The following is a 27,179-nucleotide window of genomic DNA, read 5'->3' as shown; positions in this document are numbered from 1 at the left end:
AAGTGAGCCAATAAATATAAAGTAATTGTCATAAAAAAATATTTAAAGTGATAAGATAATAAAGTGAGTGGTAGAAACTTTTTAATTTACTGTTCCTATAAAGTAACTAATAATCTGCAAACGTAAGTATGTTTTTGTTTACCATTCGCAATAACTAAAGCAGTCTATTTTAATTTAATTAAAGTCATGAAAATATTCTCTGTCAAATTCACTAATAAAAAAATGCTCTGTAACATGAAATGTGTTTTTATGCTTTAATTGCCTCTAAATTCAGTATAACGCTGTAGTGCTGGTTTCTTACTACATTTTTTATCTGAGTCTGCCCTCTAGTGGCACTTTATGGTTAACTAGGATTAGTGTTTCCCAAGTTACCAAGTCCTCATAAACACTCAATTAGTCTGGATTTTCCTTCTCTTTTATATCCAGTAATGATTATTTAGCACATTTGCCATGGGACCTGCAATAGGACAAAACTGAAATATGAGTTAGTTTAAACATCTAATCTAAATGAAATACTGAAATTTATTTCAATATGAAAACCTCAAAGCCAAACAGATATGTAGGTTTTACCTCAGCAGTGTTTTTGTTGCATGGCTGTCATTTAATTATGCAGATATTGTTATTACTGAAACAGGAAGTGGGTCCCAAAGATTGCAACACTTTGGGAAGCAGCAATTTCTGAAATACTCAAACCAGCACAAAAAATACCACAGATAACATCAGTGAGCTTACAGTTTACCTCATTGTGATGTTTGATGTGAGCATTAACTGCAGTTCTTGGCCTGTATCTGTATGATTTTATTCACTATGCTGCTGTCACATGATTGGCTGATTGAATAATTGCAAGATTAAGCAGGTGTTTAAGCGTTCTAACTTTAGGTTGATGATTAAATACAGTGATATCAAACATTTATAAAATTTATATATTTATATATTTCATTTAAAAAGACAGATAGATGTAAATTCCAGTGTTTTGATATGTCTGCCTGGACGGTTAAACTTTAGTGAAGAGATATAAGTATGTTAGTTGAGTGATAAGTGTATATATATAGCGTTCATATAAGGTCTAGTTCATATAAGATCCAACACAATAAGGGTCAGTCCAGTATTTTTACAGAAGACTGTAGTATATTCACTGAAACCATTTGGGTTTGAGGTCAAAAGATAATATGACACAAAAGATCAGAATTTCAGATTATCATAAACGTCTTGATGTACTAAACGACTTGGCACCTTGGTGGCAGACCACCCAATTTAAGTACTGGAATAGGTAAAGTAAAGAATTCTTTATATTTTCTTGCATATCCCTTGCTTGCAATAAAGTCAGCAACCAAGTGACATTACCAAACTGTTAGGTTCCTCTTTTATGATGCTTTTCCAATCTTGTACTGCAGCTTAAGAGCATTTCATGCTCGAAATCTCCATTTCCCTCTTCGGAAGGTGAAATAAATGTTTAATTGGGTTAAAAACTGGAAAACCAAATAATTCTACAGACTTCTACCTTCAACATTCAAGACTGATGAGCTTGTATACTCAGAATTATTAGCAGATTCTTTCTTTTTCCAAACTTTAGATTCTGGTAGAGGTTAATCTTGGTTTTAGAGTTTTAATGGCTTATTTCTGTATTTCAATGTGAATTCAAATTTAGTCATCCTGATTTGGGTCTTGTGGTTTGGCTTCTCTATTTCTTTTAAATGGAGGAATGTGAAACCCTCATTCCTGAACTGTAAAGGTTGTTGTTGATGGGGAAATAAGTATTCAAACATGGCAAGTGTATGCATTCACTAGAGATTTGCACATATAATGTCTTTTACGTTTATAAATATAAACAAAAACAAATGTAAAAGTATTTAGGCACTGCAAATTACCAACATAGCCAACATCATGATGTTCTCACCTCCATACTTTAGTGTGGATATGGTATACATAAAATAATATTTGCATTTCTTTTGCACAAAGTCTGAAGCTGAATGATTTTAGTTGCTCAAGACAGGATTATGTAACAAAAGATTTTCAGTGCCAAAACAAAGATCTTTAACATCCCTGGCACTAGAACTGATTTAATAATATGCAGTTCATATGATATCTGAAAAAGTAATAATCATTCCTGAATGAATGAAAATGACACATAATATTTTACAACAGATTTAAGGAACATAAGAACAACAACTAAAAAGCAGTAAGCACTGAGCATCTAGATGCATGTCTATAAGCATTTAGATCTTTTTTAAATATTACACGCTGAAGAAAGAAAACAAAAAATATAACTTTTTGTTTTGTTAATTCAGTTATTCATGTTGGGAGAAATAAGTGGTGCGCTTATCATGGTGTTGGTAATGTTGATCATTTGAGGTGTCTGAAGACTATTGTCACATATCTTTGTTTATGTTTATGAAAACCTATTTTTTGCCTTATTTTTTCGTTATATTTCTAAGTGAAATGTCACTGTTGATGTTGTTCTTCTTCCAGCTGTTCCTGTTAGGGTTTGCCACAATAGATCACTTGATCCAAATATTTGATTTTGCACAAGTTTTCTTCCAGATGCTTTTCCCGACACAACCCTCCCATTTATTTTTTACAGGCATAGCACCAGCACTGGCTTGAACAACCTTAATGGCTGGGCTGTTTCCCTGCCCAGGAACTGAACCCAGGCCATGGCAGTGAGAGAGCAGGATCCTTAACTGCCGTGCCATAATTGGAGCACTGATGGCAAAAAAACATTATTTGTGTAAATTTAAAGTGACTATTCAGCAGCATACAAACATTTTATTTTCCCTTACTGTAAAAGAAACTCAGGCCCATGACAAAGAATGCTACAAACACAAATCAAGCACATCATGCAATTATGCAGCCAAGTTCAAAACTAAAAGATTGACATAATAATCAGCTTCTGGTAGAGTGAACTGTAACTTTTGGACATGATCTGGGTTTCATTCTTGGTCAAGAAGTTAGTTACAGATTCAAAAGTCAACCCAGGCCAAAATTCAGTGTAATGAATCCCAGACACAGGATTAAATTCTGATCCTGACAGCTCTAGTTGTTATTGTGGTCTTAATGTTAATGGTTTCATTTGTGAAAAATAAATAAATAAATAAATAAATAAATAAATAAATAAATAAAAATCAAAGTAACTTCATGAATTATTCTAAAATTTATTACAATGGTTTATGCTGAAAAGAAACATTTGTAATTAATAACATTTGAAGTGTAACAAGTGCTATGATCCCGATGACAGACTTACAGCCCCAATAATACTTAAAATAGCATTTCACAAGAGCAGTGAGCAGCCCACGAAAACAAAATTCTTTCAACCTTGCAATCCTGCTTTCTTCCAGATGGAAATACAGCCCATTTTCACTCACACACACACACTCAGAGAGAGAGAGAGAGAGAGAGAGAGAGAGAGAGAGAGAGAGAGAGAGAGAGAGAGAGAGAGAGAGATGTAGCACAAATAATTTGTTAGTCTGTAGTGGCACTACTAAAGACAGGATGGGAGCAAGCAGTCTGCCTTGGAAAATCATCATCTTCTCTATGTTTTATTCCTTATGTGCAGCTCATCAAAGGTATAAAGGTAATGAAAAACACTTTAAAATCAGATTCCTTTTTGCATCCTGATCTTGTTACTTTATGTTCTTGTTTATTACACATACACAGTGCTACAGAGTGTAAATGAAGGAAATTAAAAGTAATGTCATTCATGTCATTGTGGGTGTCATTGTTAGTACCATCAGTGCTCTCAGACTGCTGTTTTTGGTGCTGTGTTTTGCTTTCTTACTATTTGAGGTCAGGGTACTCTTGATACAAGTAGACCAAAAAACATTTTCATATCCAATATTACCCTTTTGATATAGAACAATTATTAAACTAATATAAGTGTAAGTTAAAATAAACACTACATTTTTTCAATATAAAAGTTCAGTACACAAAAACTGCAGCATAGGTTTTTACACTCATGTTGTAAATAACAATGTTCAGGGAACAATGAACAGCCTTCATTGGTCTTTTGTTGCCTGACTGTCAGGAATCATTTAACAGTCTACAGCTGTTACTATAAAAACTGAAAACGGGCCACTAACAACCCTCAAGAAGGAAAACACCATAATACTAAAATATTCAAGATAACAATCACAGGTATATAAAGCCATTTTGGTTTAGAACTTGTTTAACTCATCTGGCTGATCATTTACATGCTTTCCTCTCTTAACTACGTTTTTTTCCCTATTCTGTTTATTGTAGTTACCGAATAAAATGCTTGAAGTTGAATAGCTGGCCCTTGCACCAGTAGACAAACTAATAAATGTATTCAATATATCTTTCATATAGAAGGTTTTTTTATTAAGGCTGAATTGAAATGCAGTTACAACTATATAAATTTTAAACAAATATGAATCGACCAATTGGATGTGCTTTTAGTCTAACAGTGTATGTAACTTCATATTTATTTTATTTCCAAACAGTGTGCTCAAGAGTTCATGTCCTTTAGAGAGTAATGACCTGAAAACTAAAGTTCATAATAGTTTTATGTTTTGTTTATGTGGTGCAAGTCAGACCAGTAACACTAGTATGCGAATGGAAGGAAAGCTGTTATGCCAGGAATTAGTTTTCAAAAAAAATCATGTGACATTACATAACTGCACATGTAGAGCTGTGTCAGATTCCTCAGACCAGCAGGGAGAAGGCAGAACATTCTTACTCTGTAGTGCATGATGCTGACTTAAATGATCTTTTTCAGGCTAGAATAACAGAGAAAATAAAAGTATTAGGTGAATTAAACAGGCCCGGTAATAAGTAACAGGTGAAATTAGGCTAAAAAAATGTGGAAAAAAGATGAGCTTTTTTCCAGTTGTGTTTAAGCTGTAAAATTGAAGCAAAATATTTTTGAGATGAGTATTTTATGACTGAACAAATAAAATTATTAAATTCATTCATCTTGCGAAATTAGGTGGGTGTAATACGAATGAATTCCATCACAGGACACTATGCATTAGTCATTAGTGTCTCTAGTAATGCTAGTGGTACACCACTAAGAGACCATTCAACCCAGTACCACCAGAGGGCATCCTCTTCCAAATTCTTGGACACTTTGGAATTGTCATTGGATTTGGTTTTGGATGCTATCTTGTTTGAAATAAGCCACCTTGCAATTGTCCAAAGACATGCGTTGTAGGCTCATTAGCATCTCATAACTGTCCATATTGGAATAACGGGTGTTTGAGTGTAGGTACAATTGTGCACTGATTTGCACCCAGACTCCTTGTGACCCTATGTATGATAATCGATACAAAAATGGGAAGATGGCTATGTTCAGTTCAGTGTGTTTTCAAAATTAAAGTATATTGAGCATTCTGGAGCCATTCACTAAAGCCAGTAGCTGTCAGGAGACACTTTGGATGATGAAAGTAGACAGTTTGGATCATAGATTATAATATTAGCCTATGTATAGTCAGGATTTTGAAAATTGCTATAACATACAGCAAGGGTTAGGGTTAGGAATTGAAAGGTTTGGAAATCTCAATCTGGATTTTTTTTATCTGTTTCAGTTTGAGGAGGCATGAAAAGCCTTAATACAGTGTATTAATAATTAAACAGTCTTAATACAAAGAGTTTAGAGAATATAAGAAGCTTCAAGAATTGAAGCTACTTTTTAGCTCAAACAATATAGTGTTACACTGAAATGAAATATGTGTCTAAAATACCAGATATAATACCAGACTAATTCATCTCAATGGGTTCATTCAGTTACATTTTGGATGCTCTCCAGAGGAAATGATGTGGCTCATTCTGTAATCTCTTTTATCCAGACCAGTCAGCACCTTAAGTACAGTAGAGCTACATGTGTTTCGGTGCTTTTAAATCTGTAACTTTAAAGAAAAAGATTAGGATCAGTCTGTGGGTCAGAGGATTACCCCAGCATCAGGGAAATACATCACACTGGCTCCAGACATCAGAATGCTTAACCTTTCTTTACCTTTACTTTCACTTTTCTTACATAACTATGTAACAAATAGTCACAAATATTATGACAAATAAAATGTGTTTTAATGCGTTCAGTAGAAAGACTGGGTTTGACGTAATGTATGGCAATTACCGAATGTGACTATCATTTTTTAAACCCAGTTTATCATTTAACTTTAAACCCAGTAACTTAAAGCTGGAGACATGCTCTACTTCAAACCTGTTGAGGTACAATGTACAATGAGCTCTTTCATCGCATTGACTTCTCTAACTAAAATTCCTTCCAAATTTCAAACTGTCATCTTTACTACTTAGTAAATATTGTACTGCACAAATAAAACCTGAGATTCTTACATCTAATTTTTCTAATTTTTTACTCATCCTCATATTTGTTTCTCTCTCTCTCTCTCTCTCTCTCTCTCTCTCTCTCTCTCTCTCTCTCTCTCTCTCTGCCCTGATTGGCTACTATCTAAACCACCAGATGACATTTAAGGAAACCTCACACCAGATTACACATGATTCCCATCACAGTGCTATATTTTTATTATATGATCATCAGGGCAACAGGGCAGCAGTTATAATATTTTACTCAGTATATAGTACATTATAATGTATTAGGCAATGTTGTATATCTTATCTCTTATAATCCCATGTCTATCTCTTATCTTAATTCTTATCTTATTTTGTATTTTTTTTTTTCCTTGAATCAGTAATCATTTTTTTAAAAAACAAGAGTATTTGGAAAATTCTGTTACCAAAACAAGAGTAATATGTGATATTGCTGCAGAAGTGTTAAAATAAGTATATATATATATATATATATATATATATATATATATATATATATATATATATATGGCTTTGATTGTAATATTTTTTCAGGATATGTACATATATATATTACCTACTTCCACCTGACAAATTATTACAATCGAAGCCAAATAGAATCAAATGGAAAGCCCCTTATTCACGTATTTCCAAGAATTATCCAATAGTAAGGCAGTAAAATTAGTGTGTCAGGAATGATCCATGAATGATGGCCAATGGATGTCACAGACACAGGAAGTAACAGATACAATAAGTAGAAGTTTCTTTTAATGGCAGACAGATGCAATGTTTTTTGACTGGGTTTTTCTTTTGGAATATGATTTATAATCCTGAAACACCAAATGTACTGTAAGAGCAAATTTAGTGTCATGGCTGTTTTGTGTTTTTTCCTTCTAATTCTGTGAATATTGTTCACACAGTGATGATCCTTATACTGTTGGATTCTGTAAAATCTATAGCTTTCTGATGCAAATCACAACAAGATTGTGTTTGTGTCGTGTAATGGATGATTAAAGGCATCAAATTTTGTACATATTACATGTGTACAAAATGTTTTGGTCTGTCCATTTAACTGCTTGGTGTTGGAATTCTGCTTTATGTGAAAAAGTGAAAATAGTGTTTCTCATCGAATAGTTAAGTTTCTTCCAGTTATTATGGTATACTGCATTTGTAGATACATTAAAGATTTATATGTTTATGAACTTGATTTACATATTAAGCTCCTCCATGCCCCGGCACCGGTAGGTTAAACAAATAATTTTTATGCACTATATCTTTAAACAATAAAGTGAAATCTGTTTTTCCAGTTTAGTCTTATAAAACATCTGCTTATTTTTATCCAAGTATGTCATGCAATATAACTTTATATACCTTCCTGTGGATGAACACATAGCAAAGCATCAAATAAAGAGTTTACTGGACCTTTTAATGAATTTGACTGGATTACCAGATTTAAATCTATGTAATTAGCTCTTTAGAACAGGTCGAACAGAAGCTAAGAGAGACATATTCTCACATTCATTTGAGCTTATGTAACCACATGTTCACACACATGCAGTATGCACAAAATCTCAGCTTAAGAAATCACTCAATAAACTATTGTCGTCTTCTTGCAGGTCTTTATCCTTCGGCGTTCAGGGTGAAGAGGGGTGCGGCTCCATTGGTGAACCCTGTATTTCAAAAATCTGTCAGCGATGTCAATTTGCTATTTGAGGTGAAGAGCGTCATTTTTTTTGCAAGTGAGAGTATGCAGTGAGAATAAATCAGTACTTGTTTATTTATTTAGTGAGTCTGAATGTAATTAAAGCAAATCAAAGATCAAAAATGTCATTGTAAATGTATTATATAATCAGACATTTTTTCTCTTTTCTACACATTAGATTCTTTTGGATGGACCTCAACTTGAAGATGAAGACGGACAGTTTTTAGTATGGGACAGAGAACTAGCATCTCTACGTAAAACACACAAGTTAGAAGTCATCTGTGAGAACATTATTCCCAAGACGGTCCCAGAGGTGCGTCGACTGATCTTTGCTCTCGCCCAAGGCAATGGTGTTCTTAGGAGGGAAGACTTTGAACGCACAGTGCTGACTTTAGTGTACACAGCCAATAAAATAGCTCAGGCAAACACTGCACACCAAAAAGATGTTTGGGCAGAGTGCTTTATCAACCTCTACAAAGCCATTAAACATGACTTAACTCTCAGATAAAGGAGACATAATTCCTGACTTATCAGTCTGGCAGAAAAACAATATGGTAGCTTTAGTTAGCGTTTTGCAAGTGGAGTGAACATCTAGTGCTGAAGTGCCGAAAAAATCTAAGTGATTCATAAAAAGGAATACATATTTTTATAGAACCACACACACACACACACACACACACACACACACATTCATAGACATGTGTACATACATACATAACTCTCTTACACAGAATGTCAAGCTTGTTGGAACTTGAGTATGTAGATCGAAACAGAACTATAAGATTAGATTTTAAATTCAGTTTCAGGTTTTTAAGTGTCAGAATTGTGCCATGCCAAATGATGGATAAAATAAATAAAAAAACAAATAAATGTTTGAAATGCAAAATTAAGCTTTTTTTGAACGGGGAAAAAGGGGTTCTGTGCTCGATTGCTTTTGCCTGCAAGTTACTTGGATGTCATTTAAAAATGCAAATCTAAATTTAATGTGAATTAAATTTAGGTAAATTAAAAAGATTTTTATACTGAATATATTCATACTTTTTTTGAATTTGGTTTAAGGTTTTAGTTTTGCATGAAACATGAAATTCTATTGCAGTTCAAAATTCAATTCTATTATTCAAATATAATAATTCAAAATAATGATATTCAAATTTGTGTTTTGATTAATAGTAATTTTTTTTTTTAATCGGATGAAATTCATTCGAACAAGAATGAAAAAATGCAGTTTTTCCTAGCAAATTATATTCATATCATATTCACATCAGTACAAGAAAATATATAATATAATATAATATAATATAATATAATATAATATAATATAATATAATATAATATAATATAATATAAAAATGAACAGGAAAACATTGAGAATAAAATAACATATCTTATAGCTGCCTTAGTTCATTAGTAAATTCTGAGCATTTAGTATTTTTACAGTAGTCTCAGCTTTCACAGGTTATCTTCAATATATGATTATAACACAAAGATTTTACAAATAGAGCCCCACAAATGTGAATGTTTCCTCATGAAGTGTCCGTATAAATGATTATAGTGCCGCTGATACGATGACGTGCGGGTTATCTTTGCAAGGCTTCTTCTTCCCAAGTGAGTTGCTGGATGTGTCATTCTGTGGTCTGGCATTATAAGAGGGGCAAAAGGGTATATATCTAACCCAGGAGTAAGATGCAAGTCGAGAACTGATGCCAAAGGGCAGGCCATAGACCTCCTCACATTCCAAAGTGTTCTCAGACTCATCTTCATGAGCCTTGTTCCATACAGTTATGCCACGCTCATGTCTTGTTCCTGTAGGAGAAATAAACTAATGTAGACGAGTATATTTCACTTGATTCGTATTTTAGCACTTTTATTTCTGGAAGTTAGCATGAATTAATTTCAATTCAGTTCAATTCATTTGTATAACGCTATTAACAATTGACAAAATCTTCAAAAACATTGAAAGAAATCAGACTAAGAAGGGAACCTTGTCCTTATTTGGGTAACACTGGACAGATAATAATGTCAATGTAAATTATGTCCATTCTACAACAATTTGTAGTTGAGTGGAATTAAGTAACCGAGAGCTCCTGAGGAACCAACAGGTCAGACTATTTTTTTAGTTCATTATAGACTTAACACTCATTCCTTCCCTTTTATTTTTTTAAACCAGAGGTTCAGCATAAAAGAATTCCAGCCCAGCTTATGTAACTTCTACACATTCAATTTAAACTCACCAGGGACAGTGTTATCAAGAACAAATCCAAAAAATCCTCCAACAAACATGCCGGTTGTTAGAAGAACCTGCAGAACTTGATCTAACTCCACTACACCTGAAACATGGAGAACAGCATACAGATTCAGTGAGAATTACAATATTTGTTTCATTAAAATGTCTTTATACCGTTTTTTGAACTGTATTTATTATCAGCAAATAAGAAATTATGTAATGTCTTCTTTTAAGTTTTTATTATACTGATGAACACACCTGTGTTTAAGACATCAGGATTTTTTATTATCCAGTTTGGAATGACAAGTCCCGTAAACATCGAGAAGCCAAAGATAAAGATGTTACGAGAAGAGTTCATATCTGCATACTATATAGAGATTATAAAAAAAAAACCTGTTAGTTTTTTAATTTCCTCAAGTTACTTCCCTAGTGAAATATTTTCCCACCTGTAGATTGGAAACACCAACTGCAGTTATAACTCCAAACATAACTAAAAACATCCCTCCAATAACGGGTGTTGGGATTGTACTAAAAATGGCTCCAATTTTTCCAAACAGTCCCATTATGATCATAATGACACCACTGGCAACAATCACCATGCGGCTGCCGACCTGCAAAATAAAAATTTTACTCAGTTGTCCTCTGAGTAAACTGATGATGTGCTGGTGTATTTTAAATAAAAGAGTGGTCTCAAAGAAACTGAACAGTCTCTCACCTTAGTTATGCCCAGTGCACCGACATTCTCGCTATAAGAAGTGGTTCCATTGCCCGTCCCCCAGGCTCCGGCAAGCAGGCATCCAAAGCCTTCAATCCCAATCCCTCTGTTGATTGCATGTTTGGGTGGAGGTGGAGCACCACTTAACCTAGCACAAGCATGGTAGTCACCTACTGACTCAATCATGGAGGATATGACTCCTGCCAGGATTCCTAACACCCCTGCCAGACTCACAGTTGGTAAGCCCCACTGGCCTGAAAGATAAAAGGCACTGAATTATGAGAAACCAAACCAAAAACATAAAGAATAAGAATTGTACCTTATATCAATTGTAATGTATGTCTCACTTTTCTAACTTATTCTTGATACAGGAATGTGGAATATACAGTATATGAACATAAACTTTTTTTTTAAGAAAAAATGGAATTTCCACTTGTATACACTACACATAATATACTTCTCTACACACAGAAACTTTCATTCAATCTTGTTGTCAAAACTGAAATTCAGTTCAAACACCAAATAAATCTGACCGGCACATAGGCAAAAAGAGTTTTGTGCTTTTAGTTATAATAAAATTAAATTGTACTTACTCATGACAGATCTTTAGTAGCACAGTATCTCAAAGTTTATTAAACATGTGAAATCATTTTGTGGAGAGAAAGTTTTCTCATCATACTAGTTGAGTACCTGGATAAGGAAACCTGAACCAAGGTGCATTCCCCATTACGTCTCCTTTAATGTCTGTGCGAGCAAGATACCCATACTGATTTGGATCAGATGGGAGGACATTATAGATAGTCAGCAGGTAGCAGATGAGCCATGAAACTGTGATTCCCAGGAGGACCTGTATGAACCAGGCCAAAGAGACAGTGCTTTATGTTCAAGCTGTAATTTAAACACACTCTGATGTTCTGGCTGAAAGCATTTATGGGCTTACAGGAATAATCTGAAAGATGTTAATCTTGGAGATGTGAAACCTTTTGGCCTTGCTGTATGCAGGGAGAGGGATGGCAATGTGGCAGAGATACTGGGAAAACAGCACAATTAAACATGTTGTCCTGTGAAAGAAAGATTAATGTAATATCTGTGTTATTTCATTTTTAACAGCACTTCAAGCTATTGAATTTTAATACACTATATAGCCAAAGGTTTATTGACACCTTATTGTCACACCTATATGTGGATCTTCCCCAAACTGTTGCCACAATGTTAGAGGCACATCATCATATAGCAGATCATATAGGATGTCTTTGTATGCTGTAAAATGACATGACAAATGACAAATGAAACCTTTGGCCATGTAGTGTCCTATATATTATAGTATTGATCTTTTGTGATTATAAATAATATTGGTACACAACACAGTATTTGTACCCACATTGCTGAGATTCCCCAGTGGTTTCCTGCATTCATGCCAGCCGAGTCAAACAAAGAAAGGCCAATAAGAGAGATGGTGGGTGCAATTGTCAGAGGACCAATAAACCTCATGAACAGACCGATAATACCAGAAAATCCCACCAGCACCTGGAACAAGGAGCCCACCATGATCGAACCCTGAATCTATTAAGACAACAAAAGTGTAAATGCCACCTGTTCCTCTTTCTTTACCACAAATATCAATTTGAACGTATCTCTCCAATGCAGCACTCACCACCCGTATGCGACTTTGCCACACCTGGATGAACTCAGGGGAGGAGGTATTGACCAGGGTGGCATTCTGTGTCCAGGCAGGACAGACCCAGTTTGGCATGGACAGCAAGGATGTTGTGGGTGCAAGAAGAGTGAAAGTCCCACCTTGAAGAATAGGCAACCTATCAATGAGACAGGAGAGTTCCACAAAAATACCTACAGTACTTCCGTCACTTTTAAGCTCATGTCCATTGTTAACACTCTAACATCTAGAACGTAATACTCAGATTACCAAACAAAAATATTATACCATAACACATGGTATTACTAAAAGACGTAATAACAAAAAAGTCCTTTCAATTTCCTAAGACAGAAGTTCATCCAAAGTGCAGATAATTATCTAACAAGATAGAGTACCCTCTATTCACCCCACCACATGTTGTAATGTAACATCATGGAGCTAATATAGCCTTAAGTGGATTATACGCCATACATCTTCACAAAGTAACCCATATTCTTATAGTAGGGGTACAAATGAATATAGTTTGTAAAATTATTTACAATGAAAAAATATCTTAAAAGCATTAGTATTCGCCCCATTTGTTTGAAACAACCAGAATACATACAGTAACTAGTTGAATGAAGTCCAGTAAGCAATTACAATAAATCATAAACCCACATCAATATTTTTTATAGATTCAGGACATACAGTTGAATGAAGTCTATTTTAGTTTCAGATTGCAATATATTCATGATCTGCAAGCACAAATCAGATGCATATTCTGCACCAGATATTATTTAAAGTTTTCAATAGTCTGCAATATATGAATTTAAACTGAGTATAGCACTTTTCCATGTTTGTTCTATGTGTATATAATAATCATAATAATAATAATAATAATAATAATAATAATAATAATAATAATAATAATAGCAACAATAATAATAATAATAATAATAATTATTATTATTATTATTATTATTATTATTATTATTGTTATTGTTATTATTATTATTATTATTATTATTATTATTATTATTATTATTATTAGTATTAGTATTATTATTATTATTAGTAGTAGTAGTAGTAGTAGTATTATTGTAAAAATAAAATTAAAAACCTGAACAGAGCTTTAGGTTGATGGTATACCAAGTCTATAACCTACTGAACCAGTAATAATGTATTTATTAATAAAGACTTTAAAGCAATTTTGTACTTTGCCTTGAATAGGGCAATCTGCCAAATGCTGTAAATGTAAATTTTCTGAGTTATCTTATACTTTTATACTCTTCCCAGTTGACAGGAATTGACAGACCTCCAGGAGGTGCTACAGAGATTCTCAAATGTCTGTCCTTGCTTTTCTAGCCTTTTGTCTTGCATTCCTGATATTGGCATTTCATAGAAAATCCTGTTCAACATTTAGTGCTCATATCCCCATTCCTCTGATATGTTGATATGTTGGAAATAAGTTCCAATATGAGTAAGGTTGCTGAATGTGGATTTAGTGTGCTGAGCCTAGATATACAATTTTAAATTCCAATGTAATCCTATTAAAGATTTCATTTTCTGAGCTGATCAATGGGTCCTTACACACTTTGACCTTTAATTTGACTGCTCAGTATGTAGAACATGGCTGATTACTGACTCAAGCATCATCCTGCAATTCAAACCAAACTTCAGTTGACAGCTGATAAGACAATGTCACACAGATAGTTTTAGACATCTTTAGCTAAAAATCTAAGTGTAACATTTTTTTTCCAAGACATTCATTGTCCACGTAATCCAGCGATAAAATCTAGCATTTCTGAAATTCTGTTGTAAAAAGTTGTCACTGATAGCTAACAATACAATTTGAAACAATATAAGCTTTACTACCAACAACAGGCATTGCTAAATAATCATTTATTAGATTGATCCCAGATTACATTCTCAAACCCTAACTAACCCAAATAAAGCTTTTTCAAACTTTTTTTTTTTACAATAAAACACAAGTAGCTAATCTTTGCGCTTGTTAGGAGGTCACAGCAGTGGGTCAGTCATGACTTTAGGAACAGATAGAGCCATGCCCAAGGGCCCATTGCTGACAGTGCTGGAGTTTGTTTCCCTAAATGTTCAAATAAGTAGCCCAGTCTTTACCCTTTCTACCAGTACACTGGAGTTCATTCTGCTGGTAGAATGGAAATCAACTTATCAGATATTTCCGATCACTTTAAACGAATTAATTTTTTTAATCGCCATAATTCTAATAGAAAATCGAAAAGAGCACTTTTGGCTTTCAGTCTGAGATGTTTTACCTCTGTTGGGAACCTTAGACAGAATTTATAAACTTATAATCCACCTAACACTATCCTCGACATACTCTCGCACCAGTTAACTTCATGTCCTCTTTTAACACACACAGAATTTAGAAACATTTGTTAAAATTAGATTTTATAAAATTTTTCAAGGAACGTGTTTATTAATTTTTTTTTCTATGAATATATTGCCTCTTGGCCATCCCTGACCTATAAGAGTTTCCATATTAGGGACTCAAACCCTAGTCTCTTTAACAAGCAGAGGTACTGTCCACTATACAACACATTAGCTTTCCCATTATATCTCTCATATTTCAAATATATATATAAATACTCGCCCTATAAATGAGTGGCAGCCTGGGAAAAACCTTAACATTGTCAATATTTGGTGAAAGTATGTTTTCCTAAGCCAAAATACAGTTTAATTATGCTTCTATCTCAACCAGAAGAAAAAAAGAATATAGCTTTGTATAAGGTCTGTTTACACCAAATGTAAAATCTAGGAAATTACATTTAATGCTTGAATTTAATGTTCTATAAATGCAATACAGCAATTATTTTATGTTTTATATGTTAAATTCAGAATTATATTATTGTATATATTGTTCAACCACTTCAAAATATAGATGTCAAAATATATATCAGCTAAAAACTACACTTTTGCACAATAGCAACATCCTCCAGGGTTTTTCGAGACTAACACCTCAGAAGGTTCCTCAGAAACAGAAAGGGTGAAGAGTGCTTTTAAAGATGTTGGCTACCTGACCCCCAAGGTGACCTGCAATAAGGTACATATCCCTGAAACGAAGAAGATGGTGCTGATCAGGTGGCTCTGAGTGAGTCCATCATGCTGCAGGCAGAGACCCTGAGAAAGGATCAGAGGGATGGCAACGATTCCACCAAACGCAGTTAAGAAGTGCTGAAAGACAGAACCAGAGGATTATTGATCTTGTTTATCTAATCAGTTACTCCAATGGATTGACTTATTTTTAGGAAGATGGACAAATGTAGGAAATGGATTTATTTACAGGAAATTATTATTTTTAAGAATGTAAATTACCTGAATTCCTAGGATGATACAAAGGTACCATGGTGGTATGTCAGTTACACAGTAAGCTAATTTGTCTTTTCTGTCTTCTTTTGATATGTCTGTTTTCTGGTCATTTGTCAACCCACAGAAATGATTTACCTTGCCCTCAGCCTGGGGAGAGAGAATGAGAGAGAGAGATTCATTCTTATATCATTTAAGTTGAAGTAGAAAAGAGAAGTAGAATTAAAAGAACAACTACAAACCATCAAGCAAAATCCATAAAAAAAACAAAGCGCACAGACAGCAATGAAAAGCAAAGGGAAGAAAACAAAATGTAAAGGAACAAAGCAGAAATTTAATGTATTAAAAAAAGAACAAAAAAAGACTAGATACAAAAACCATAGGCAAAGTTCATGCTTCAAATCACACAGATTTTAGGTTAGTGAATTCTGGACCTTGAAACATTGGAAAACATTAGCTAAGACTAACTAAAATTAACTTTATTCTTAGTCTCTTAGATGAGTAGTGTCAAGACCTGGTTTTACAGTAAATGATTTCTTCATCATCATCATTATCGTTTTTTCTAGTACATTTGAGGACTCAAAATTAACCAACCTACTGTTTTTCTACACATGGACTAGCTAGTATGAAAAGTAAACTGTACGTATGTTTTATCTGTACTTAATATTAGTGTAGACTTTAGAAGTATATCAAAAGGAAACGACAAGTATACCTGACACCAGGAGTCCTCTTATATCTAAATATACTTAGATGTGCTACCAAAGTAAACTATCTGTTAGTAAGTCTACCTGACACCTACAGGATGAAGTGTTCTTATCTCTCTGTAAAGTTTATAGAATATAAAGAAAACAGTAAATATACTTGACACCAGGAGATCTCCTTTAAAAATACTAAAAACAAGCTGATAATATACTTAGCATCATTTACTGTACTTAAAAACCCTGGTATACAGATTAATTGTAAGTATACTCATAACCAGGTGTGTTCCTCTTTATGTATACTCAGATAGGTTAGTATGGAACGTTTACTGTAAGCAAACTCAAAACCAGATTTACTTCTCAACAAGTATACTGGACACAGTATATGACCAAATGTAAGCATTAAGAATACATGAGATCTAATGCTTTGTGCTTTAGTATAGTTGGAGTTACTTGGAGAAACAAATTGCTAGTAAATGTGGTAAATTGTGGTAAAATGTGGTGTCATCTTTGATAGTACCCTTTCTTTCACCTCTCATGTAAATAATGTTACTCGGGCTGCATACTTTCACCTTCGAAATATCAATAGGCTTCGCTCCTTTCTCACGACCCAATCAACCACCACTCTTGTTCACAGTCTAGTAAGCTCCCGGCTTGACTACTGTAATTCCCTTCTTATTGGGCTTCCTCACAAAACCCTTCATAAGCTGCAACTTGTTCAAAATTCTTCTGCCCGCATTATCACTCGTACTTCCTCTATCCATCATATTACACCTGTTCTGGAACAGCTTCATTGGCTTCCCATTATTTTTCGTATTAAGTATAAAATTCTTCTTCTAACATTTAAAGCTATCCACAATCTTGCACCTTCATATCTTCTTGATCTTCTTCATACTCCAAAACAAACTCGTACTCTTAGATCTTCTTCTTCCACTCATTTCATTGTTCCCTCTGTCCGTCTTGTAACTATGGGGAATAAACCTTTCAGTTACTCTGCACCTCAGCTCTGGAACTCACTTCCATCTGAACTCCGTAATATTTTTTCTCTTTCATTATTTAAATCTCAGCTTAAAACTCATCTGTTTAGTTTAGCTTATTCTACACCATAATTTGTACTGCTGGTCTAATTTGTATCGCAATGTAGCTATTCGATTTTGATTGTCTTTGTTGTTTTTTGTACGGTGACCTTGAGTGTTCAGAAAGGCGCCTTTAAATAAAATGTATTATTATTATTATTATTAAATGTGGCGTGCTTATTCCTAAGGGAACATATCTGGAAAAATAAAAAAAAATAAAAATAAATAAATAAAAATAAATCATGTTTAGACTCCCACATTAGATTTTGTGACTGTTCCTGTTCTCGTAAACTAACTTAAGCATGAGCAACGCAACAACAACGTGGAACAGAATTCCTACCATAGTAATGACTCATGCCAATATAGATTACAACACTGTTTACAAGCAACGAGTCATAAATTCTAACTATAATAATCTGATAGGACAAGAATGAGAAATGCCCATCTTAATGCTCTTAGATAATACACTATTGTAAATGCCTAAAAAAATCCTAATAATAAACAGAACATTCACCATATTGCAAGTCTTCATTAGACCCACATTATACCCTTAGTAACACCTCATGTAAATTCTTTTGGTATGCACTGTAGAGCAATTACTCTTATTCTCGTTACCCAAACATATAAAGTTTACTTACATCAAACGAAAAGTTGTCCATGCTCTCCTTTTTTGTAGCCATGAGTCTAGTATCTCTAAAACTGAGGTCTCAGGTAAGGGAACTGTGATCGTGACAAGAACAAATGAAGAAAGAAAGCAAGAATGAGAGTAGGCACATGTGAGTGTAAGAAAGACGTTGTGGCTGCTGCTCAGGCTGATTATAAATGAGAACTATCAGCTGATCATGTGAACCTAATTGACCAGAGCTATAAAAGCAGCTGACTAGAAAACTCGTGCTGAAAAAGAGAATTCTCTCTCTCTCTCTCTCTCTCTCTCTCTCTCTCTCTCTCTCTCTCTCTCTCTCTCTCTCTCTCTCTCTCTCTCACACACACACACACACTCTCTCTCTGTCTCTCTCTCTTTCACACACACACACACACACACACACACACACACACACACACACACACACACACACACAGTAAAGAGTGATTGTTTGAGTTACTGTTGCCTTGCAGTCAACAGTAACTCAGACAATCACTCTACAATTGTATTGAGCAGAAAAGCATGTCAGAACATATAACATGCTGAACCTTGAGATGGTTGAATGCTGAACAACATGCTGAATCTTTAAGTGTTCATATAGAAATGTACTAGCTTTCTGGTAAGAGACAGCATAGATCCCATGTATCTATCCAGTCTTCTAGCACGCTACAATTCGCAACGTTCTTTGAGATCACAAAACTCAGTTCCCAGTGTAACAAAATCTACTAAAGGTGGTAGAGTGTTTTTGTACTGAGCTCCCAAACTTTGGAATAGCCTTCCTGATAGTGTTTGGGGCAGATACACTCAGATACACTTTCCCAGTTTATTTCTTTATTCAGTCATACAGATAATAATTAATCCCATAATCTTGTGCTCTAGTACATGCACATTATCATCTAGTGCTTACTAATATTATGAACTGCAACTACGCTAATTCCTTTCCACTGCTTTTCTTTTCGGCCCATTCTGAGGCATCCAGTGATTGTACCAGCTCCAGTTGTGTTCCATGTCATGAAGATTCAATCACCTTCAGTGCCCACCCTCCCTCCCTTTCTGGATGTGGGTCTGGCCGTGGCTTGTCAAGCTGACTTCTGCTCGTCTATGGACGTCGCTTGGCCCTTCTTCTCGGCTGTGGACGTCACTCAGCCCCCTCTGGCCACAAGACCGTGTGCCTCGCTCCCTCCACCTGCCTCGCCCTGTGCCTCGCCCCCCACCTGCCTCACCACGTGCCACGCTCCCCTACCTACCTTGCCGTCAGGAGCTGTGCCTTGAGGAGAGGGTACTGCCAGGATCACGCTCAGACTTTTTACTTGTACCATGTGTTTTTTTCATGTGCCTCCTCATCAATACATAATTGTTAGCCTGTATATTTATATTCACACCCTCCAGTCTCACCCAAATGAGGATGAGGTTCATTTTTGAGTCTGGTTCCTCTCAAGGTTTCTTCCTTTTCCATCAATCCCTTTTCCAAGGGGGTTTTTCCTTGCCTTTTCCTAAGCACCTCAGTCACCTCAGGCTTGTTCATTGAGGTTAAATACAAACATTTAAATATAAGTCTAATATTAATCTTTACCTTTGTATTATATTAATCTTTGAATAATGAATTGTTTGTATTATATTTTTTTATGTTCTATAAAGCTGCTTTGAAACAATTTCCATTAAAAGTGATATACAAATAAAATTTAATTGAATAACAGACATCACCAAAACATGTTGAAACATCAAATTGCTTTCAAAAGCATATTTCTAAAGTAAAGAGGTCTTTTAATCCCCAAGTCCTTACATACATTCAAATGTTTTAAAAAAAAACAACAAATATTTCAGTTATTTACAGTATGCCTACTCTTACTTTATGGTGTTTGTGTGCTTTAAACTCAAGGCAAATCAGTCATATGAATCCTAACATCACTCAGCAGATTTTCTACACGAGCATACTGTATGTACAGAATCATATTGTAACATGATAGCCCTGTATTATATCGGCTCTTTGAGTATTGTAGGTATGCCTAATATCACTGTAAGCTCCAATGATTTAATCTTATGAAATGCCTATTAGTATTATTTTCCAGCATATACTGTTGTTCAGGCTGTAGTATTTCTATATTCTATGTATGTTAACCCGATGAATGAAATGTAGTACTGTAGGTTCACTGGAAATAAAACTTCAGCATGAGCTCTAATCACATGACTATAGCATCCAGTGACCCGACTCAAACTTAAATCTAATCAGCTGGTTGTACTCTAGTTTTAAAACACTAACGTGCTGTTCTCCATCCCTGGGTCCACATTAGCTACAAGAGTGACTGCATACCTATGAATGCTGATTCTTTTTTTAATAAAAGGGAGTTCCTTGTACTTATGAGTAAAACTTTTCCTGATTGAATACACACACACACACACACACACACACACACACACACACAAACACGTTTTGTTATATCTTAGAAAATAGAAACAAGTAAATGAATATGTACAAAGGAAGAAGAACATTAACATATGTAAGGACTGTAAGAGTATGTACAGTTTTCCTGCTAGGAGTTGTAATTACATTAATTGTATGGTTCTCTATGTATACCTGTCAATTCCCATAAACATCACAGACTACAACAGATCACATGACCCTGTCACACACGCTCTTTATGACTCTCATTTGTTTAGTTTTCCCATTGATTAGTGCACCTATTTAAGATACAGGGTTTCTTGTCTTGTAGTTAAGCTTCAGTAGTCTGTTGTATGTTGTGAGAAGGTGTATGCTTGAGGGTACTAACCCAGTGACATGGAAAGGTACAGTTGTACTCTGTTAATGAAAGTAACATACCAAATACCACCAGTAGATGGACACCCACACCTACTGTATACTACTACTACTACTACTACTACTACTACCACTAATAATAATAATAATAATAATAATAATAATAATAATAATAATAATAATAATAATAATAATAATAATAATAATAATACATATAACAATAGAATTTCTATAAAAGTTCATAAATAACTTGTAACTTTTAAAGTTACACTTTGTAAAATTTAAAGTCTAACTTTCCTACCATAAATTAAACCAAATATGCAATTAAACGTTTTAGAAATCCTCACTTCCTTAAAACCATTTTTAATGACAGGTTTGATCAACTGGGACATCTATTGGTTCAGACCATTAGTTCCATCCACAATAAAACTTTATAATTATACTTCATTATACATGGCAACATTTAAACAAATTTCAGTGGCATCACTTCTCCAAATTTATCATGAGCTTATTATAATATTGTATTAACACAGCAGATTAAAGCATTCTATAATTCATTTTACAGCAATTACAACAATAACAAGATTTAGGGGGAAAAATCAAAACATATAATCTGCATACCTGACAGTATTCTGCTTTCTGTGTTATTATTTCACTTCATATCTTTCCAACAGAATTAATTTGTTGCTCCATCTATATTTTGCTGTTGTTGTTGCTATTGTTGTTGTTGTTGTTGTTGTTTTGTGGGGGGGGCTGTTTTATTTTGTTTTGGGCTATTTATCCATGCTTGTATTTTCTATAATATTCTGCAACTCCTCTGCCACATATGGTGCATGTATAACTGCATGAAACCAGAGTACCTGGAGGAAACCCCCAAAGCACGTAACCACTAAGCTGTTGATTGATTGATTCATTGATTAGTTGATTGATAGAGCTATAATGCCTGTGTAAATTTAAGCTGATAAAGTGACACACTGGATGATGGTGACGTCACGAGGCGGGGGATGCGACACTCTCTTGTGCACTGCATAGAACCATAGTGTAGATCTGTGTACAGATTAGTATGACCTACATGCCAAGACACAGGGATTAGATGTCATCTGTAAACATTTTTTTATTTGTTTAAAAGCATGGCAAGTACAAAACGAGTCAGGCTGTTGCCAGGTAAACCTTTTAGTACCGGAGATTAGTAGCGCGTGCGCGTCACCGGCCGCAGTGGCGCCTCTCCGCCCGGTTTGGCTCGTGGCGCACTGAGAGGAGGAGGAGGAGGAGGAAGAGGAGGAGGAGGAGTGGCTCGCTTCACAGCTGAACTCTCCGTCTGGTTTTTGCTCAACAAGGAGGCTGACAGAGTGCGATGGCGGCTGGAGGAGGATGCGCGGAAAGCGCGGATGAGTACCGGGCCGAGGTGGAGCGGCTGAGCCGCGAGCTCGCTGATGCGAACCGGGAGAAGATCCGTGCGGCGGAGTGCGGCCTCGCGGTTCTCGAGGAGAACCAGAGCCTGAAACAGCATTGCGCCGAGATGGAGGCTGAGCAGGAGGCGCTCAGGAGAGAGCTGGAGCAGCTGCAGGAGGTAATGCACCAACACACATCACTGCACAGGTTCTAAACTCACTGAAAATAATCATGCAGGTACAGGAGTGTACAGCAGGCTGAGATCATCTCTCTCTCTCTCAGTCTCTCATCCAGAAATGCAAATTCCCATACTGACAATAGTCTGTGGTACAGTTTTTTTTAAATAATGTTTAGTAAAGAAGTTCTTGAAGTATGACAGCATAATGTGGGCAAAAAGAATTTTTATATAAAGCTATGGTGGCTTCCACTTGACTCCATGCTCATTGATTAAGCTGTCAAGGTAAGCATTTTCTTCAGCAGTCTTAGATCAGTTTGGATGCACTCCAGCACATTGAGTTACTGCTCCATCTGTCTGGAATTTTATCTTGTCTTAATGCTTTAAGATCTAAGAAACTTTCTGTTGGATTTGATATAAATTTTAACGTTATTTGGGTTCTATCCCACTGTCTTATTTTAGACACCTGATCGTCCAGGTTTTCAATCGCAGGTGAATATAATCCTACTGATCACAAAATTCATGTGATTATTATGAGCGTGCTTATAGTCTTTCAGCGATTAATGGTTCAAATGGATTTCTGAGTTTTTACAGATGGGAACCTGCTACAATGATCACTATGGATAAAGCATCAGAAATGCTTGGGGAGAAACCAGGTCTCACAGCAAAAGGATTTTAATGACATCAATAGTAGCTGGTCTTGGAAATGACACACGAGAGGGGGGTGCATTAATTAGAAAATGTTCATTTACCAAATCCCAAAGAGAATCTCTTAGTTACGTGTAGCATGTAGCTACACAACAATAATTCCTTTATTGTTTGACGTCACATTGTAATTCTATAAAACTAATTTCTGAAAATGTCTATGGCAAAAAAATGCTTTACACATTACATTGGTCTCTGTTATTTAACCCACAGCAAAGGTACAGGTATCCTAGTATCTAATGTACATACTATGTATGCTCACACACATTACAAGCTCAAACTTTCTTATATACTATACTATACTTTGTTATAATATCTAGGACATAAAAGGATAGACTCAATTTAACATTGTGCATTTTGGGTGCACAGTGGCTTAGTGGTTAGCATATTTGCTAAACCTCTGGGGGTTGAGGGTTCAGTTCCCATCCTCTTTGCCTAGAGTTTGCATGTTCTCCCTGGGCATTGGGGGATTTCTCTGTGTACCCCAGTTTCCTCATTCTGTCCATAGACATGCTTTGTAGGCTGATTAACATTGGTGTTAGAAATGAGTTGTTTATGAGCTTATCACATTTACCCTCCAAGCACACCTGCCTTAATAAAGGGAGACATTTAGAGTCTGATTAAGACTTAAGTTCCAGAGAGCTTAAGCTTTCTTTTAGCTTGCTAATCGGTGTGACTAAAATAATGATGAAACTGTAAGAAAGTCCATTTGTTGAAACACTTTTGATTGGCAGTAGACATTCAGTGTTTTTAACGGACTGAAGTTTATTAAATGAATCTCCAGGTTGTGGGTTTTTGTGTCGGTAATTGCTTTTATTCCATACAATGGCCTTAGATACTAGATCAGGAAACTCAGCCCTGAAGGCTTGTATGGCTTTAATTAACTGCTGACTTCACACCCAGACTGTGTTCAGCAACCATGCTAGCTAAAAAGCTCGATAGCACTGTAATAGGTTTTGCTTTCACTGAACGTCAGGTGGAGTGATAATTTCATAAGCTATTTCAGAGAATGTGAGGATTGCTTATCCGCCGCTTGCTGAAATGTAAGAGTGTGTGTGTCTGCATACCATCAGATAATAACTGTTCTGTCTGTTCAGAGGAGCTGGAGTATATGTAACTGAGCTTTTCCCAAGGTGATATTTCTCCTCTATCTATTTCTTTCCCCATCGTTCATGTTTTTAATGATAATTGAGCAGTACGTTAATATGAATAGAAAACCTGCAAGTTCAAAATATTGTTGTCTGTAGCTTATGTTCATTTAAATCTTTGAATGGTTCATATTCATTTAATATCGTATCAGAAAGCTTCCCTGCAGAATTAAATGTGAGAAGTAAAATCTTTCACCGGTCTTATATCTTTAATAAAAATTAAAATAGACGTGCAACTGGGAAACAGGTACCAGAATGTTTTATTTTCCTTATTTAAACTCAATTCAATTTCAATGTGAAATGAACAGAACAGTGCAGACATACATTTGAAAGCAAGTCTAGTGTTTCACTGTATTGATGTTTGTCTTCTTCTGGCTTTTGCAGAGGTCTTTTTGTGATTGTTGAGGCAAATCAAAAATTGCAGTTTGTTTAAAAATTTGTGAGGCAACTTTTTGTGATTTTTGTGCTTTTTTGCAGTAAATTACTTGAATTGAATTTGCAAGCGGGGTTCGATTCCCGCCTCCACCTTGTGTGTGTGGAGTTTGCATGTTCTCCCCGTGCCTCGGGGGTTTCCTCCGGGTACTCCGGTTTCCTCCCCCGGTCCAAAGACATGCATGGTAGGTTGATTGGCATCTCTGGAAAATTGTCCCTAGTGTGTGATTGTGTGAGTGAATGAGAGTGTGTGTGTGTGCCCTGCGATGGGTTGGCACTCCGTCCAGGGTGTATCCTGCCTTGATGCCCGATGACGCCTGAGATAGGCACAGGCTCCCCGTGACCCGAGGTAGTTCGGATAAGCGGTAGAAGATGAATGAATGAATGAATGAATGAATGAATTTGCAAGCAGAGGATTACTCTTTTAAACTCCTACCAGAGAAGACATATGTAATTACTTTCCATGATAGTTGTACAATGATTGTCACACGTAAATTGAAGAGGTCTTTGAAGCCCAAATCTGTTAGGCTCCTTGGAATGTCACAGAGGGACTATTTACACCATCGTTGATGTTAAATTGTTCTAATCTGATTGGTCAGAACATGTGTATTAAATTTCCTTAACATCAGCTCTGGCTACAAAGTTTATATTAATTTAGGCATTCTGATATTGTAGAGAAATATAATATACTTACACATAGGCTTGTATAGCAGACATTGCGCAAAAAAGCAGATTAATGCATTAAAAATAATGCATGTAATGCCGATGCACGTAGACTGATCGTCCCATGTACAGTTTATTTCTTTGTTCTCAGATAAGAATGTGCTGTGGTTTGATTTGGGATTTGGAAGTCTCACAAGAAAGTCAAGTATAAGTTTCGAAGAAAAAAAACAGTGGTTTTATGTGAACTCTCAAATCAAAGCTGATGTAATGTACAGTATGTACCAGAGCAAAACAGGAACATGTCTGCACTGAGGCATTGGGTCAAAGACTGAGAAAGTTAAGCTATATTACAGGATTTCACTTACTCCAATTTTCACACTAGCAGAACGAAGGAAGCCAAAGTTTTAAAGTTACCCAGGCTGGGGGTGTGTAAAGCCCTTACAGCCCCTTTTCACTCACCCTTTTCAGCTGAATGGCCGGCTATTGATTCCTGGCTGCAATGCTGACTGATGTTTATGTTATAGGCTCCATTGTTATACACAGATACACATGTTGTATTTATTCAATAACCATGTCCTCTGTGTGAACTCATAGAAATAACTAAATGTTTACTTGCTTTCTCTCTAATATTTAGAATAGATCTAGAATAGAAAAAAGGCTTTCTTATTTTTGTTTGCTGTGTATACAGTACAGTGAAGCTTTAATTGCTGTGTTCTGTGGTAAAATTGGCTCCATTAAAGAAAGATCTCTTACTTCTCTCAAGGTTACAAATCCTTTGTAATATCTTTACAAAATGTTTTTCTATTTTTGCTGCGGCAAGAAAGAAAGGAATTGGGACATAGAAAGGGAGCCACGCTGTCGCTCCCGCAGGCGTGTGTATTGATTTCTGACCTACTTGAACTGTAAAGACCACAGTCTCCAAAGCAGCAGTGTTTGCTCTCTCACTGCTTGCTTTGTAACTGAGTACCCATGAATTTGGTTACTTTTCTTTTCATAATACTTGCGAAATGTGAGTGAAAAGTAATACACGTTATTGATTGGATAAACTCAAATTTAACGGCTACCATTTTGGGGGAAAAAAAACGATTTCAGAAAACAGATTTCGTTACTAGCTCAATGTATAGGCAAGGGTTCTTATTTTATTATTCATTTTTACAGGATGTAACTTGTTTCTTTGTATAATAAACTATATGAGTATGCACAAATGTTTTACATAATTTTGTTGAACTATTTTTATACTTACATAAAGTAGGAGCATTAAAGTATGTTATAGTTTTATTTCATTTTTTGCCTTAATTCAGGCATGGTAACACCTACGAAGTTTTCTTAGACTACCAGAGATAGTAAATAGTTTGCTGAAATTCTTGTGGTGGCCTAGTGATCGGAAGGTCATGAGTTTGAATCACCGGGCCACCAAGCTGCCACTGCAGGGCCCCTGAACAAGGCCCCTAACCCTCAGCTGCTTATCTCTTATAAATGAGATAAATGTAAGTGGCTCTGGATAAGGTCGTCTGCCATTTAGCATTTGTAAATGTAAATGCTAGAAGAAAAAAAACGTTAGCAATGGAGATGGAAAACTGACACAAGTACT

The 27,179-nt window shown here is 35.4% G+C and overlaps 3 protein-coding genes across 5 annotated transcripts in view; 2 read left to right on the top strand and 1 right to left on the bottom strand.

Moving 5' to 3' along the window:
- Positions 1–3,423: 3,423 nt before the first annotated feature.
- Positions 3,424–8,492, top strand: LOC132851326 (protein FAM180A-like). The gene is made up of 3 exons (XM_060878115.1): positions 3,424–3,571; positions 7,899–7,996; positions 8,163–8,492. The coding sequence occupies exons 1-3, from the start codon at positions 3,490–3,492 to the stop codon at positions 8,490–8,492; spliced, it is 510 nt and encodes a 169-aa protein (XP_060734098.1). The 5' UTR covers positions 3,424–3,489.
- On the bottom strand, positions 8,429–18,515 carry slc23a4 (solute carrier family 23 member 4). Its single transcript, XM_060878114.1, has 12 exons — positions 18,314–18,515; positions 15,911–16,051; positions 15,612–15,769; positions 12,578–12,737; positions 12,305–12,486; positions 11,864–11,984; positions 11,614–11,770; positions 10,924–11,177; positions 10,655–10,819; positions 10,467–10,575; positions 10,216–10,311; positions 8,429–9,787 (listed from the first exon to the last, which is right to left on the bottom strand). The coding sequence occupies exons 1-12, from the start codon at positions 18,353–18,355 to the stop codon at positions 9,531–9,533; spliced, it is 1,842 nt and encodes a 613-aa protein (XP_060734097.1). The 5' UTR covers positions 18,356–18,515; the 3' UTR covers positions 8,429–9,530.
- A 3,886-nt stretch (positions 18,516–22,401) lies between these two features.
- The window catches only part of bicd1a (bicaudal D homolog 1a), a 34,294-nt gene continuing 29,516 nt past the window's right edge, over positions 22,402–27,179 (top strand). For all 3 annotated transcript variants that reach the window (XM_060878111.1, XM_060878112.1, XM_060878113.1), the window contains exon 1: positions 22,402–22,643. In XM_060878111.1, the coding sequence (XP_060734094.1) occupies positions 22,428–22,643 (216 nt within the window). In that variant the 5' untranslated portion in view covers positions 22,402–22,427. The remainder of the gene's footprint in view (positions 22,644–27,179) is intronic.

Source organism: Tachysurus vachellii, chromosome 9, assembly GCF_030014155.1.
Source record: "Tachysurus vachellii isolate PV-2020 chromosome 9, HZAU_Pvac_v1, whole genome shotgun sequence".
Classification (NCBI taxonomy): Eukaryota; Metazoa; Chordata; class Actinopteri; order Siluriformes; family Bagridae; genus Tachysurus; species Tachysurus vachellii.
This window is presented reverse-complemented; position numbering and strand designations above follow the sequence as displayed.